The 13349-nt window shown below is 53.2% G+C and overlaps 1 protein-coding gene across 14 annotated transcripts in view; it reads left to right on the top strand.

The window, feature by feature from the left end:
- The window catches only part of SLC25A25 (solute carrier family 25 member 25), a 35949-nt gene extending 25895 nt beyond the window's left edge, over nt 1-10054 (top strand). For 9 of the 14 annotated variants that reach the window (XM_025475272.3, XM_049114420.1, XM_049114423.1 and 6 more), the window contains 10 exons: nt 1842-1968; nt 2055-2142; nt 2768-2803; nt 3059-3170; nt 4575-4733; nt 6316-6468; nt 6769-6876; nt 6975-7142; nt 7707-7857; nt 7960-10054. In XM_025475272.3, the coding sequence (XP_025331057.1) occupies nt 1842-1968; nt 2055-2142; nt 2768-2803; nt 3059-3170; nt 4575-4733; nt 6316-6468; nt 6769-6876; nt 6975-7142; nt 7707-7857; nt 7960-8144 (1287 nt within the window). In that variant the 3' untranslated portion in view covers nt 8145-10054. Of the gene's footprint in view, nt 1-1132; nt 1636-1841; nt 1969-2054; nt 2143-2767; nt 2804-3058; nt 3171-4574; nt 4734-6315; nt 6469-6768; nt 6877-6974; nt 7143-7706; nt 7858-7959 lie in introns of those variants that run through there. The other 5 variants (XM_025475273.3, XM_025475276.3, XM_025475278.3 and 2 more) reach the window with 2 other exon arrangements.
- Nucleotides 10055-13349: the final 3295 nt, after the last annotated feature.

Below are 13349 nucleotides of genomic sequence, written 5' to 3'. Positions count from 1 at the left end.
GCTCATGATGGCAGTGGGGGTTAGATGGTGTGCCAGGGATGGTGATTAGCGTATCCTAGGAAGAAGACAGAAAGTAGATCTAGTGGTTCTGAGGCAGAAGCAAGGTTTTTGAGAATATCTTGAAATCAGCTGCAATGAACACATCCTTGGGTTTTCTATATTACAAGGCACCCACCCCATTAAGACACGTGGATTGTGTTGGTGGCAGAGCAGCTTGGATACCAAAAAGCTCAGTGCCTAGCTTTCGCCTCCGAGATTCTATTTCCACTCCTGCTATAAATCTAGAATGATAACCCTATATGTAATTTGTACCATTCTTGGCTGAGAGCACAAATGTCTGCAGGAAGTTAACTCCAGATAACAGATAAAATATGTGCCAGCCTATCTCACATTCCAGCCACACCCCTGGCGTTGTTCTTTGGATCATGTTAAGTGACATGGTGTCTGTCCAGGCCTCCTCCTTGCACCCTTAGTGGCCGAGCAGTCACAAAGGGCCATCAGGTGGTTCAGAGAGTGACCATGATTGTAGTCATTGGAGAGCACCAGCCAGCCAGTGGTCCATCAATTTCCAAACCCTCTGGCTCAGAGACTTTTAAAGCCATACTGGTTTGTGACTAGTGAACGTGGTTCTCACTGAGAGAATTGGGCAATGCAGGAAGACTATCCCCATTTTCCTTAGGAGAGTCTCCATCCAGATTTTGGGGTGTTGTTGGGTTGCAGTGACTCATGTGTGTCACCCACCTTCTTGAGATTAACTTTTAGGGTGGCAGCAGGATATCCAGGGAGGTAGAGTCTGACAGGCCCAGCTTGAATCCTACCCACAACTTCCCTAGCTGTGCAACCTTGGATAAATTACTTAACTTCTCTGAGCTTGTTTCCTTCTCTGTACAATGGGGGAAATAACAGTACCTGCCTCCTAGAGCTGCTTGAGAGGATTCAGCAGGTTACCAGAGGTAAAGCTTTTAGCAGGCCATGTGGCACAGGCCAAGGGCTGCTCCCTCCTTATAGGCAGAATTTCCAGGGCTGAGCGTGTAAAACTGCGGCTGCTGAACAAAGCTCACTTTTGAGGACAGGCACAGAGTTCTGTTCAAGGGGTCTCTTCAAGCCTTCTTGGGTCAGGACTGCTAAGAAGAGCTGTCCTGCTTTTCAGTGCCTGGTTGAGTGGGCTGAGGTCGGCCATGTCATCTGGTTCCCCAGGAGTCAGAGGCCAGCAGTGCCATCAAGCCCATGTCCATGCCCAAGAATAGTCCCCCTTGGCTCTTACCAGGGTTCTCTGGCAGTGTTTCTGCCTTGCAGGCATTGGCAGGAGCTAGCTCAGCCCCCATACCTTTTTACCCTGGTCACCTATTGGTTCTTGGGCTGGTGCCACTTCTAGGGATAAAAAGAGCAAGATACAGCATTCCTCATGGAATCTGGAGCGTCCAAGGCCGTCCCCACATTTGGGCAGAGAGCCTGCGGGCTGAGGCCTGGTGCCAGGGACAGTGCTGCAGGGGAGCCACACAACTGACCTTGGTTGTGCAAGCTAGTCTTCAGGATACTTGGAATGAGAAAGTGCCAAGCTGGCCAGCACTGGTTTCTATCTGAAGGGCTCCTCCTGGGGGTGCCTTTCTCCTCTTTGCTTGTGAGGGAAGCAAGGTGGGCTCTCACTTGGGTTCTGGATGGCCTTCGGGGATCCAAGTGGTAGCTTTGGGAATAGAGCAGAGCAAGCCTCTCAGGTCCTCAGAGCCACCACCTCTGTCCTTGGGTTAGCACAGTTGTGTCCTGGGGAACGAGGCACCATGAGGGACAAGGAAAAGCTGGGGTACATGCTAAAGGAAGAAACCTCAATTTCTGTTTTATAGAAAATCGTGCAAGCTGGAGACAAAGACCTCGATGGGCAGCTCGACTTTGAAGAGTTTGTCCATTATCTACAAGATCACGAGAAGAAGCTGAGGCTGGTATTCAAGAGTTTGGACAAGAAGAATGATGGTAAGTGTTCCCTCCAGAGCCCACGGCCGCCCGGGTCTCAGGCCTCTCAAGGGCCTGGCCCCTGGATGAAGCCTTTGTTGTTACAGGACGAATCGATGCTCAGGAGATCATGCAGTCCCTGCGGGACCTAGGAGTAAAGATATCCGAACAGCAGGCGGAAAAGATTCTCAAGAGGTGAGAGCCTAGTCAGCTTCTGTTTTTGGTTTAACAAACATGTGATGAAAGAGAGTTTCTTGGACCAAACTCTGTGGTGCCCTTCACTGTATTGACCCAGTTTCTCTGAACTTTGGCTTCAGGTGGTTTGACGTGATGGAAAGGTAGCCCATCCCCAAGAGCAGCCGCTCCCCAGCTTCCAGGCCAGGGTCACAAATCGCCTGGAAGCATGCCCACTCACCAGTGACCCGTGAAGAGAAGAGACTAGTTGGGGAGATTTCAAGAGGGTGAAAGGCCAGCAAGGAGCACCCTCTCTGCCTAGTGAGGAAGGGGCTCCGGGGGCAGCACCCCATTTAGGGTGGGCTTCCTGAGAATGCTGACCTTCCTCCACCCTGTAATCAGATGTGTTGCCTGGAGACAGCTCATGGGGGGAGCCCTGGTCCCAGGGGAAAACATAGTGTCCCCACCAGGAAATCATGCAGATTGGCCTTAGGAGCGGCTTCTTCTCCCACGTGCACCTTTCCAGATCCCCGGGGCATCCCCGGGCATCATGCTGTGGTTGTGTGCCTGCTTCACTAACATCTGCTCAGAGCACTTATCTGTGTTTCTCCTCTCTCCTCTGCATCCTCCTTTGTCTGTCTGTCAGAATACGAACGGGCCACTTCTGGGGCCCTGTCACCTAGTAAGTATCCGTGTCACCCCGGTGACTCCCTCCCTTCTTGACCTCTGTGCCTGATCTGAGTGGGGTTCTTGTGGGCCATTAAATTCCCGTTTTTGTGCAAAGTAGAGCCACCTCACCTCTTTACTGGGACAGAGACACTGCCCATGGTCTCCTCGGTGGCCCAGCGCCTGCCCTTAGCTTCGGGGAGGGGGAATGTGCAGCTGACCCACCGGCCTGTCTTCCCCCCGGGCAACCAACCATATGTTTGTCTTACAGCATGGATAAGAATGGCACAATGACTATTGACTGGAATGAATGGAGAGACTACCACCTCCTCCATCCCGTGGAAAACATCCCCGAGATCATCCTGTACTGGAAGCATTCCACGGTGAGTCCTGTGCCCTGGGACACGAAGGCGGGTCCGGTCCTACGGCATCCATGGAGATGCACATAGGGTTTTCAGCTTGCCTCCTTCAATAAAAGGCTGTCCACAACTCCACCAGCCCCGCAGAGCCCTCCACATGTACCCACCACCACCACAATCCCACACACCAGCCAACCTGAGCAGCCTAACCATTTCCCAGATGCAGGCCTCCATCTGCCAAGGATGCCCTTCCGCTGCCTGTTCTTCAGGGTCTACTCCAAACACCCCTGCCCCAATCCTGCTTGTTCTCCCAAAGCCCGTGTGCGCCCTGGGCAGCCGGGGCACTCCACAGACAGCAAATAGTAGAGCCATTAAGTTTCTTCCCCCACCACCCCATTTTGGGTGTCCTTTCTGTCAAAAGAAAATGTCCCTGTGGTCCTGTACATGCTGCTTTTTCACCCCGTCAGTGCTGCTGTTCAGAAAGACACATCTGAGGATCCCTGGGTGGCTCAGCGCCTGCCTTTGGCCCAGGGCGCAATCCTGGGGTCCCGGCATGGAGCCTGCTTCTCCCTCCTCCGGTGTCTCTGCCCCCTTCTCTCTCTCTATGTCTATCATAAATAAATAAATCTTTAAAACAAAACAAAACAAAAACAGAAAGACACATCCACACCTCCCTGGTCATGGCCATGTTGACTCCCCACCTCTGAGCCCCTTCATTTGGGGTACACCCACCCTATTTGCAATCTTAGCCACCCCAGACTCTCCACTCTGGGAGGGGAGGCCAGGGGAGCGCCTCTGGTCTGTCTCCCACAGTGCCCAGGGCAGGGCCTACCCTCAGGGCACGCCTGGTTCTCCAGCTAGCTGAAATCCAGTACGGTGTGCCCCACGCTTTGGAGCAGAGCTGGCTCTGGCCAGGCGGAATGCTGCCCAGGAGAGTGGCTGTTACATAGGCATCGCAGCGCTCTGATATTTGCCGAGGCCTTGTGCAATGTTCTGCCAGCGTGATCTGGTTACACATTGGGTTTCAGAATCTTTACCCCTGACTTGACCCTTGCAGTACAGGCGGTCTGGTGATCCTCAACTGAAATGCCTTTGTAAGCCGTTCTTGCAGGAGCCGTGGGCAGGTATCTGCAAGGCCATCCAAATGGTTGTATAACCACTTTCTTCTCTCCCGAGGCTCTCAGATTCTCTCCCTGGGCCTCTTCAGGGCTTGGGCAGGGACCAGAGCTATGCCACCTTCACAGATAAATGAGAAGGGGCATGCCAGTCTCCCTCCCCTGGGCCTTCTTACACCGTAAGAAGGTGTAAGAAGCCCAGGGGCCTGGCCATTCTAGATGGTGGAAGGTTATGAACTGAGCTGTCTGCCAGCAGCTTGGCTGCAAACGTCAGGAGCCTGTTTGTTTTATCTTTGCTGGTCTTCCTTTGCAGATCTTTGATGTGGGTGAGAATCTGACAGTCCCTGATGAATTCACAGTGGAGGAGAGGCAGACGGGGATGTGGTGGAGACACCTCGTGGCTGGAGGCGGGGCGGGGGCTGTATCCAGAACTTGCACGGCGCCCTTGGACAGGCTCAAGGTGCTCATGCAGGTATGTAGGAAAACAGGCCTCAGACCACTGGCTTTCCACCCCAGGGGTCCTCAGTAGGTTGATCTCTTCCTCCTGTGTCTTGTGCTCTTGGGGCTCATACTTTTCTAACCCCAGTGAATTAGATTGGAATCATTGTTCATACAAGGGCAACATAAGATCCAGGTCTGGGGTACCTTTGCACAGAGCTTATTTCATTTTATCCGGGGTACAAAAGCCAGGGGTCACATTTAGCCAGGGCTGAAGTGTAGACAGGTAAAGCCAGTGAGAACCAGGTGTGGCAGGAACCTGTTGCCTTGTGTACATCTTGTGCAGGCGCATGGGATAAGTGCGAGCAGACCCCCGCCTGGCCCAGACACCTTTACTTTGGCCAGATGCCCAACTCCACGTCCACAGGGCAGAGATAAGCTAGGTGCACGTCAGGGACAGGCTTGCGAAATTGGCCTACACAAGGATGCCCTGTCGGACTTCAGTGTTGCCTGAACACGGCTGGTCACACACACACGCCTCTTGGCGTAGGTGCTAGCTTTGTGTTTCGAGCTCATCCTCTTGTGATGAGCACTGGGTGTTATGTGTAAGTGATGAATTGCTGAGTTCTACTCCAGAAACCAAGATCACATTATGTGGTAACTACCTAAAATTTTTTTTGAAAAGAAAAGGAAAAAAAAGGTGACATCCTTTCCTCCCCGCCTTGCCCTCCTGAGCTGGCATTGGTGGGAAGCCTGTTAAATGAGCTCCCTTCTCATCAGAAGTGGAGAGGCAGCGTAATGGTTTGGGGAGAAGAGCTTTAGAACCTGACCAGGTCCCACCCCACAGCTGTGTGACCTTGGGCAAGTCACTTCAATGCCAGGATTTCCGTTCCTCTGCAGAAACCAAGAGGCTTGAACAAATTGCTTCATCAGTTTGTTTTTCCTAACTGAATTCCCAGGAATGCTGGAGAGATGAAAAGTTGTCCATGGATGGACTCACAGTACCTGGGATGTGCCTTAAATTGATCCAGCAGAGGTGGGGGCAGCGTGCAGTCTTCCATGGGCCATGGTTTTATGATTATCAGAGCTGATTATGGGTTCCCGAGAGCCCAATATATAATACTGTGCACTTTTTTTTTTTTTAAGATTTTATTTATTTATTTATTCATGAGATACACAGAGAGAGGGAGAGAGAGGCAGAGACACAGGCAGAGGGAAAAGCAGGCTCCATGCAGGGAGCCCAACGTGGGACTTGATCCCGGGACTCCAGGATCACACCCTGGGCCGAAGGCAGGCGCTAAACCGCTGAGCCACCCAGGGATCCCCAATACTGTGCACTTTTGTACGTGTCTGAAACTTTCCATAGTTAAAGGCTCAGTTGAACAAATTTTTTTTTTTAAAGTAGTGGTCGTGGAGGTGATTGTCATGCGGCAGGTGCCATGAAGAACCAGGGTAGCCATGGTTAATTCTCCCAGTGTCCAGTTACCCTTTAGGACACCGAGAGGAGAGAGCCGCCTGCTGACCTTGTTGTGTTGGCCTGTAGTAGAGGTTCTCTGTGCCCTGATGGCATCCCTCTGGCTGCAGGATTTTCTCACCGCTTGTCCTTCCCTCCTTAGGTCCATGCCTCCCGCAGCAACAACATGTGCATTGTGGGTGGGTTCACCCAGATGATTCGAGAAGGCGGGGCCAAATCTCTCTGGCGGGGAAATGGCATCAACGTCCTCAAAATTGCCCCTGAATCAGCCATCAAATTCATGGCCTACGAGCAGGTAAGGACCCAGCTTCCCCGGGAGAGTCGTCAGTCGTTAGCTGCTTCCTGAGCCTCCCTCTGCCCTGCTGATGCCCTGGAACGTGGAGCCAGTCACTGTATTGAGGGGTCAGCAGGGTGAGGCAGGAAGCTGGGACAAGCCCCCACTCTGCTGCCAGCTCCACTGTGGGCCAGTTACTTCTATTTTTGGGCAGTGACGGCTGTTCCAGAGGCACCAGGTTTTGGCTCTGGGAGGAACGGTGGAGCAGGAGCAGCTGTGCTGGTCTCTGGGCTATATCAGTTCTTGTGCTCTCTGTTCTAGATCAAGCGTCTTGTGGGGAGTGACCAGGAGACTCTGAGGATTCACGAGAGACTTGTGGCAGGGTCCCTGGCTGGGGCCATCGCTCAGAGTAGCATCTACCCAATGGAGGTGAGGGCCCCCTCGGTCCTAGAGTGGTCAGTGCCCTTGGGGCTGAGGGTGGGGAGTGGGCCGTGCTCACACTACCATTGCTCTTTTGGGTCCTCCAGGTTCTGAAGACCCGAATGGCCCTGCGCAAGACAGGCCAGTACTCGGGCATGCTGGACTGTGCCAGGAAGATCCTAGCCAGAGAGGGAATGGCCGCCTTCTACAAAGGCTACGTTCCAAACATGCTGGGGATCATCCCCTACGCTGGGATAGACCTAGCTGTCTATGAGGTGAGGCTCTGGTGGCTCAGGCCCCTTGACCCAGCAGCAGAGACCCAGAAACTCCTCCTAGCCAGGCCCCCCACCTGCTCTCACCTCCTGATAGACATGGGGGATAGCTGCAGCAGGGAACAGTGTCTCCTTCCAGACTCCTCTGTTGATTGTAGGGGTCTCCTGTCACATTCCCTGTCCCTGGGACCGCCCAGGTTCTCCACCGACAGGGACTCAAGTGGACAGATAACCAGACTGATTCTGGCCAGGGTTGCTCACTGGGCCCCCAGCAGACTTGAAACCACAGCAGTCAGACTCCGGGTGGGGAAGTGGGTGTTGCCCCTGCCTCATCCCCACCCCCTGTCCCATCCAGGAATCCCCAGTGACAGCAGAAACAAAGGGCAGGCAGGCCAAGCGAGTCAGATTACAGTAGCCTCGAGGATGCCATGTGATAAGGAAATGCCTCCTGAGCGGATTCAGTAACTGTGTGTCCCCACTCCCAGACCCCTGTCTCTTATTGCCTCATAGGCTCTTTCTGGGCCTCACAGGCATTTTGGCTCACCCCTGTCCCCCTGTCCCCTCCAGACGCTCAAGAACGCCTGGCTACAGCGCTATGCGGTAAACAGTGCAGACCCTGGCGTGTTTGTGCTCCTGGCCTGTGGCACTATGTCCAGCACCTGTGGCCAGCTGGCCAGCTACCCACTGGCCCTGGTCAGGACCCGGATGCAGGCCCAAGGTAATGCTGGTTCTGGGCCAGTCCCCAGGGGCCTGTGTCCCCGGGCAGGTTGGGCTCCAGGGCAGAACTGGCAGACCCCTGATGGTGCCTCTCTCACTACAGCCTCCATTGAGGGCGCTCCAGAGGTGACCATGAGCAGCCTCTTCAGACAGATCCTGCGAACCGAGGGGGCCTTTGGCCTGTACCGGGGGCTGGCCCCTAACTTCATGAAGGTGATCCCAGCTGTGAGCATCAGCTACGTGGTCTATGAGAACCTGAAGATCACCCTGGGTGTGCAGTCTCGGTGACGGGACGGGGGGCAGCTGCGCTTGCTCGGCGGACTCCCAGATCCTGGGTCTGCAGCCCCGGGATGTGTAGCCATCCATTCTGTGAATGTGCCAACACTAAGCTGACAGAAGCCAAGCTGTGAAAAGCCTGGGATGTGCCCGCAAGGGAGTGGGGCAGGGCCTGGCAGGCCCACCGGGTATGTCCTGCTGACTCTGGCCGACCACCACGTCCGTTCCCGGGGCCAGCAGGACATGGGCACAGGCACGCAAGCTCCAGACCTTTCCTGAGGTGCCTGCCAGATAGCAGGGCCCAGAGCCGGCTTAGTTCTTCCCTCTGGCAGCCAGACCACCGGCCGCAAGCCCTGCTCTCTGGCCTGCTGGGCATCTACCCCATGCCCACCTTGCTTCCTTCCTTGCTGCTGTGTTGATATGGTAGGAGGAAGGCTGCCAGCCCCCTCCTCATGTTACCGCTTGCTCCCCTCCCCTCGGTCCATGGGGGCCTCACACCTTGACTTCTGGCCTATGGTGTCACCTTTGGCTAGGTTGTGCCGGGGAGAGGGAGGAGTCTGGCTTCTTGCTCATCCTCCTCTGAGCCCTGCTGTTGGCCTCTGAGCTCACCAACAGATGGGCACCTGGATGTGTGTGTGCATGCTGGGGGCAAGGCCAAGCCCCGCCATTGGCTGCCTGGCGACCCAGTGCATGGCTTCATGGAAGGCGAGTACTGGCCTCTGCAATGTGGAGGGCCTTGCTCCTCCTGCTGCCAGGGTTGTCCTGGTGCTCTGAGCTGGCCCCAGACTGTCAGCACTGGCACCAGCTCAGAACCAGCTCCCCGTGCCCGCTCTGGAATGAGAGCAGGGGGCCATCACATAGTTCCTGGAAGGGAGCTGCTGCCCAGTGTCTGCACACCCCAATGAGAGGAGAAGGTGTTCAAGGCCTTAATTATGTACCGTTGGGCAAAGGGTTTTGTTCAGAAGGACAAGCTGGACAAATGTGCAAATTCTGTGCTTCCAGAGGGAGACAAAGGGGGTTGAGAGCCTGGCTGATGGCATTAAAGTCTGTTTCCGAGCCCCTGGGGATTCCTGTTGGATCCCAATCGGGGCAGAGTGGGACCAGCCTCACATTCCACTGATGCAGGGTGTCACTGCTTGGAGCCTATTTATTTCATATTTATTTGAACAGAGTTATGTCCTAACTATTTTTATAGATTTGTTTAATTAATAGCCTGTCATTTTCAAGTTCATTTTGTATTCATATTTATGTTTGTGGTTGATTGTACCTTCCCTACACCCTCCAGGCCGGGTGGGGAGAGGAAGGAGGGGCTGTGGGAGTGACCTTTCCCACCACTGGCCACACTGACGTCAAGTCTGTCCAAAGAAATTCCTCAGAACTGGCGACAGATAAAAAAAAAGGTCAGATCGGGAGGGGCCCTGGCCAGGGGGAGATGACTGTGGGCAGGTTGGGACAGGGTTCACACCCAGGAAGCCTTAGGGTCTGAGGGTTTGACCAGCAGCAGGAAGAGTGGCAGAAATCTCAATTCCATCAAAGATGGAGGTCCACATCATTTCTTGGGCTCGGAGGATCTGTTTCATCCTTTAGCACAAGTGCCAAGGGTCCTATCACTGTGAGATTGGGGTGGGGAGGAGAGGAGAGGGCGGCTAGCACCGCCCTCCTGCCTGTGAATCGGGCTCCCTCCTTTCCTGCCACCACGACCCCTGCTCAGCAATGCTGGTCAACTTGCGACTCTCAGGGTCGCACTTCCATTCCACCAGAATGGCCTGGTGAGGACAATTCAAATAGGATGCAAAGATCAATGCAAAAATTGTTATATATAAATCTAGCGATAACTGGAATTTGTGAAAAAGCAAATTAAGAAAGGATTGGAAGTTGTCATTTAAAAAACAGCCTTCTAATAAAGTTGTTTTCAAAGCTGATGACAGAGCCATGGATTTTCTGATATGGGCTTGTTGGGTTGGGGGGCTTTGCGTGTTAGAAGATGAATCCACGTTTGCCATCAGAAAATGAGAAAGCTTCCCTCTCCGGGCTTCTTGGAGGCACTGCCTCTTTAAAGTGGGTGCTTGTAGGATTTGGGGTGCTCTGCCCAGGTCACCGGAGCCTGGTGGTCCTTCTCTGAAGTCTGTCCTGGGGGGAGCTGACCACTCCCTACCCCTGAAGCACCTGCAGACGCTGCTGTGCTGTCCATTCGCTGGCTGCCCCCCTCCCAGCCTCACTGTTACACACTTGCACACTCAGAGTCTTGAAGGGGCCCCCTGGCATGCTCGGTTTGTTCTGTCTTCCCAGGAGGGGATGAGGCCTCTGAGGCAGGGAATGCGTTTGTGGCATTCTCTTCAGCACTTAAGACAGTGCAGATGCCGTTTTCATTAAAAAACTATCCACCCTTTGTCTCCTCATGGCCCCAGGCACCATGGGTCAGGGCAGCAGCAGACTAGGAAGCAGCTGGGGGAACTCAGGAGGGGGTGTGGCATCCAGAGACTGTAGGGAGGCACAGAAGTGTGCCCAGGTTTGAGAGTGGTATATACCACTTGTCCTGGGTCAAATTACATCCCCCCCAAAACTCCTGTCCCCTGGGAACCTCAGAATGTTGCTTCACTTGGAAATAGGGCTCATGCGGATGTAATCGAGTTAAAATGAGGTCACACTGGATTACAGTGAGCCCCAAGACCAATGAGTGGTGTCCTAGAACAGGGGACTTTGGACAGACAAGCCCAGAGGAGAGGGACACAGAAGAGGCCACGTGATCACAGGACAGGCACCTCCAAGCCAAGAAACACCGGGGATTGCAGGGGGCCACCTGAAGCCAGGAGAGCGGGAAGTAGTTTCTTCTTCAGCCTGTCCAGAAGGACCCAACAGCTGCCAGAACCTGAATTCCAGACTCTGGGCCTCCTGAATGAACTATGAGAGAATGAATTTTTGTTGTTTGGGGTCATCTAAGTTTGTGATGCTTCGTTAATAGCAGCCCTGGGGAAACTAATATGCCACCTGCTTCAGTTGTTCATTGCCAGGGTAACAGGCAGAAACCATTTCCCAATGATTGGGTCTTGGTAAGTGGATCCCCTTTACTCTGAACCTGCTCTCCCAACCAAATGTCCCATAGTATGGTAGGCAGAGTCACACCCCCTCCCAAAGACATCCCTGGCCTAATCCCCAGAACCTGTGACCTAGGTTAGGAGGCATGGGGCAATCAAGTTTGCTAATCAGCTGACCTTAAAATAGGGAGATTATCCTGGATTATCCCTGTGGGCCCCACGGAATCACATGGGTCCTTCAATGGGAGGGCCAGGGAGAAGGCACAGAAAGGACTCAGCCCACGGTCACGGGCTCTGAAGATGGAGGAAGGGGCCACGAGTCCAGGAATGTCGGTGGCCCCTAGGAGCTGGAAGAGATGAGGAATGGAATCTTCACGGAGAGTCTCCAAGAGGAACACGGCCCTGCTGATGTACTGATTTTAGCCTAGTAAGACACATGTCGGGCTTCTGACCTCCAGAACTGTAAGATAATAATTTTGTACTGGTTAAGGCTCTATCCTGTGCTGACTTGTTACAGCAGCAATAGGAAACACACACACACACACACACACACACACACACACATACACACACGGTTAGCTCTGAACTTCTTCCATCTGGGCTGAGAAGAGCCTCCCCTGGGTTGGGGTTTGCCTCCAGCTGGCACTTTGCAGGTGGGGTATGCAGGGAATGGTGACCTAGGAGGGGCCGGGCTCCAGCCTGGCTCCTGGCCCATCTGAGTAGGTGGCTGGCACTGAAGCCCCAGGAGCACCCTGTCAGGGGCCAGCAGACCCCTACTGCTCCACCAGGAAGCCCAAGCACTGTGGGCACCACCACCACCCCCGGCCCGCCCCAGGTACCCAGGTCTGTGTGGATGGCATCCAGCCACCCGCCTACTGTGAGATTATGGCTGGAGAGCCTGGAGCAGTCTGGGGAACGGGGGATGTGGGAGCTGCAGAGAGCCTGTCTGACTTCCCACGGACAGACACCAGGACAGTGGAAATCCCTGCCCCACGGTGGCAGAGGGGTGGCCTTGGGCAAGTCACACCTCCTCTCTGAGCCCATGTCCATTAGATCAAGAGAGTAAGGCTTGCCTGGAAGTGTTGTTAGAAAGTTGGAGTGAGGGGATCCCTGGGTGGCTCAGCGGTTTGGCGCCTGCCTTCAGCCCAGGGCATTATACTGGAGTCCCAGGATCGAATCCCACGTCAGGCTCCCTGCATGGAGCCTGCTTCTCCCTCTGCCTGTGTCTCTGCCTCTTTCTCTCTCTGTCTCTCATGAATAAATAAATAAAATCTTTAATTAAAAAAAAAGAAAGAAAAAGAAAGAAAGAAAGAAAGAAAGAAAGAAGAAAGAAAGAAAGAAAGAAAGAAAGAAGAAAAAAAGAAGAAAGAAAGAAAGAAAGAAAGAAAGAAAGAAAGAAAGAAAGAAGAAAGAAAGAAAGAAAGAAAGAAAGAAAGAAAGAAAGAAAGAAAGAAAGAAAGAAAGAAAGAAAGAAAGAAAGAAAGAAAAGAAAGTTGGAGTGAGGAGCACCTGGCTGGCTGGTGGATGGAGCCTGTGACTCTTGATCTCAGTGTAATGAATTCAGACCCCACGTTGGGTGTACAAATTCCTTAAAAATAAATTTCTTTTAAAGACTTTATTTACTTAGAGAGAGAGAGAGAGAGAGGGGGAGAGCACAAGCCAGAAGGAGAGGGAGAAGCAGGCTCCCTGCTGAGCAGGGCTCCATGTTGGGCTTGATCTCAGGACTCGGGATCATGACCTGAGCCAAAGGCAGATGCTTAACTGACTGAGCCACCCAGGTGCCCCTAAAAATAAAATCTTCAAAAAAATGTGGGGTGCCTGTGTAGCTCAGTTAAGTGTCCAACTCATGATTTCAGCTTAGGTCATGATCCTAGTGTTGTGGGATGGAGCCCTATGTCAGGCTCTGAGCTCAGCACGCGTCTGCTTGTCCCTTCCCTGGGCCCACATACTCTCTCTTGCTTGCTCTCAAATAAAGAGAATCTTAAAAAAAAAATGTTAGCCATAAATTATTTTTTAACAAGTTGGAATGAAAAGTAACATTCTGTGTCAACTATAATCTAAAAAATAATTTTTTTTACAAAGAATATTGAAATGATGGGACACCTGGGTGGCTCAGCGGTTTAGCACCGCCTTCGGCTCAGGACGTGATCCTGGAGACCCAGGATCGAGTCTCACATCGGGC

The sequence above is a fragment of the Canis lupus genome, chromosome 9 (assembly GCF_003254725.2).
Source record: "Canis lupus dingo isolate Sandy chromosome 9, ASM325472v2, whole genome shotgun sequence".
Taxonomy (NCBI): domain Eukaryota; kingdom Metazoa; phylum Chordata; class Mammalia; order Carnivora; family Canidae; genus Canis; species Canis lupus.
This window is presented reverse-complemented; position numbering and strand designations above follow the sequence as displayed.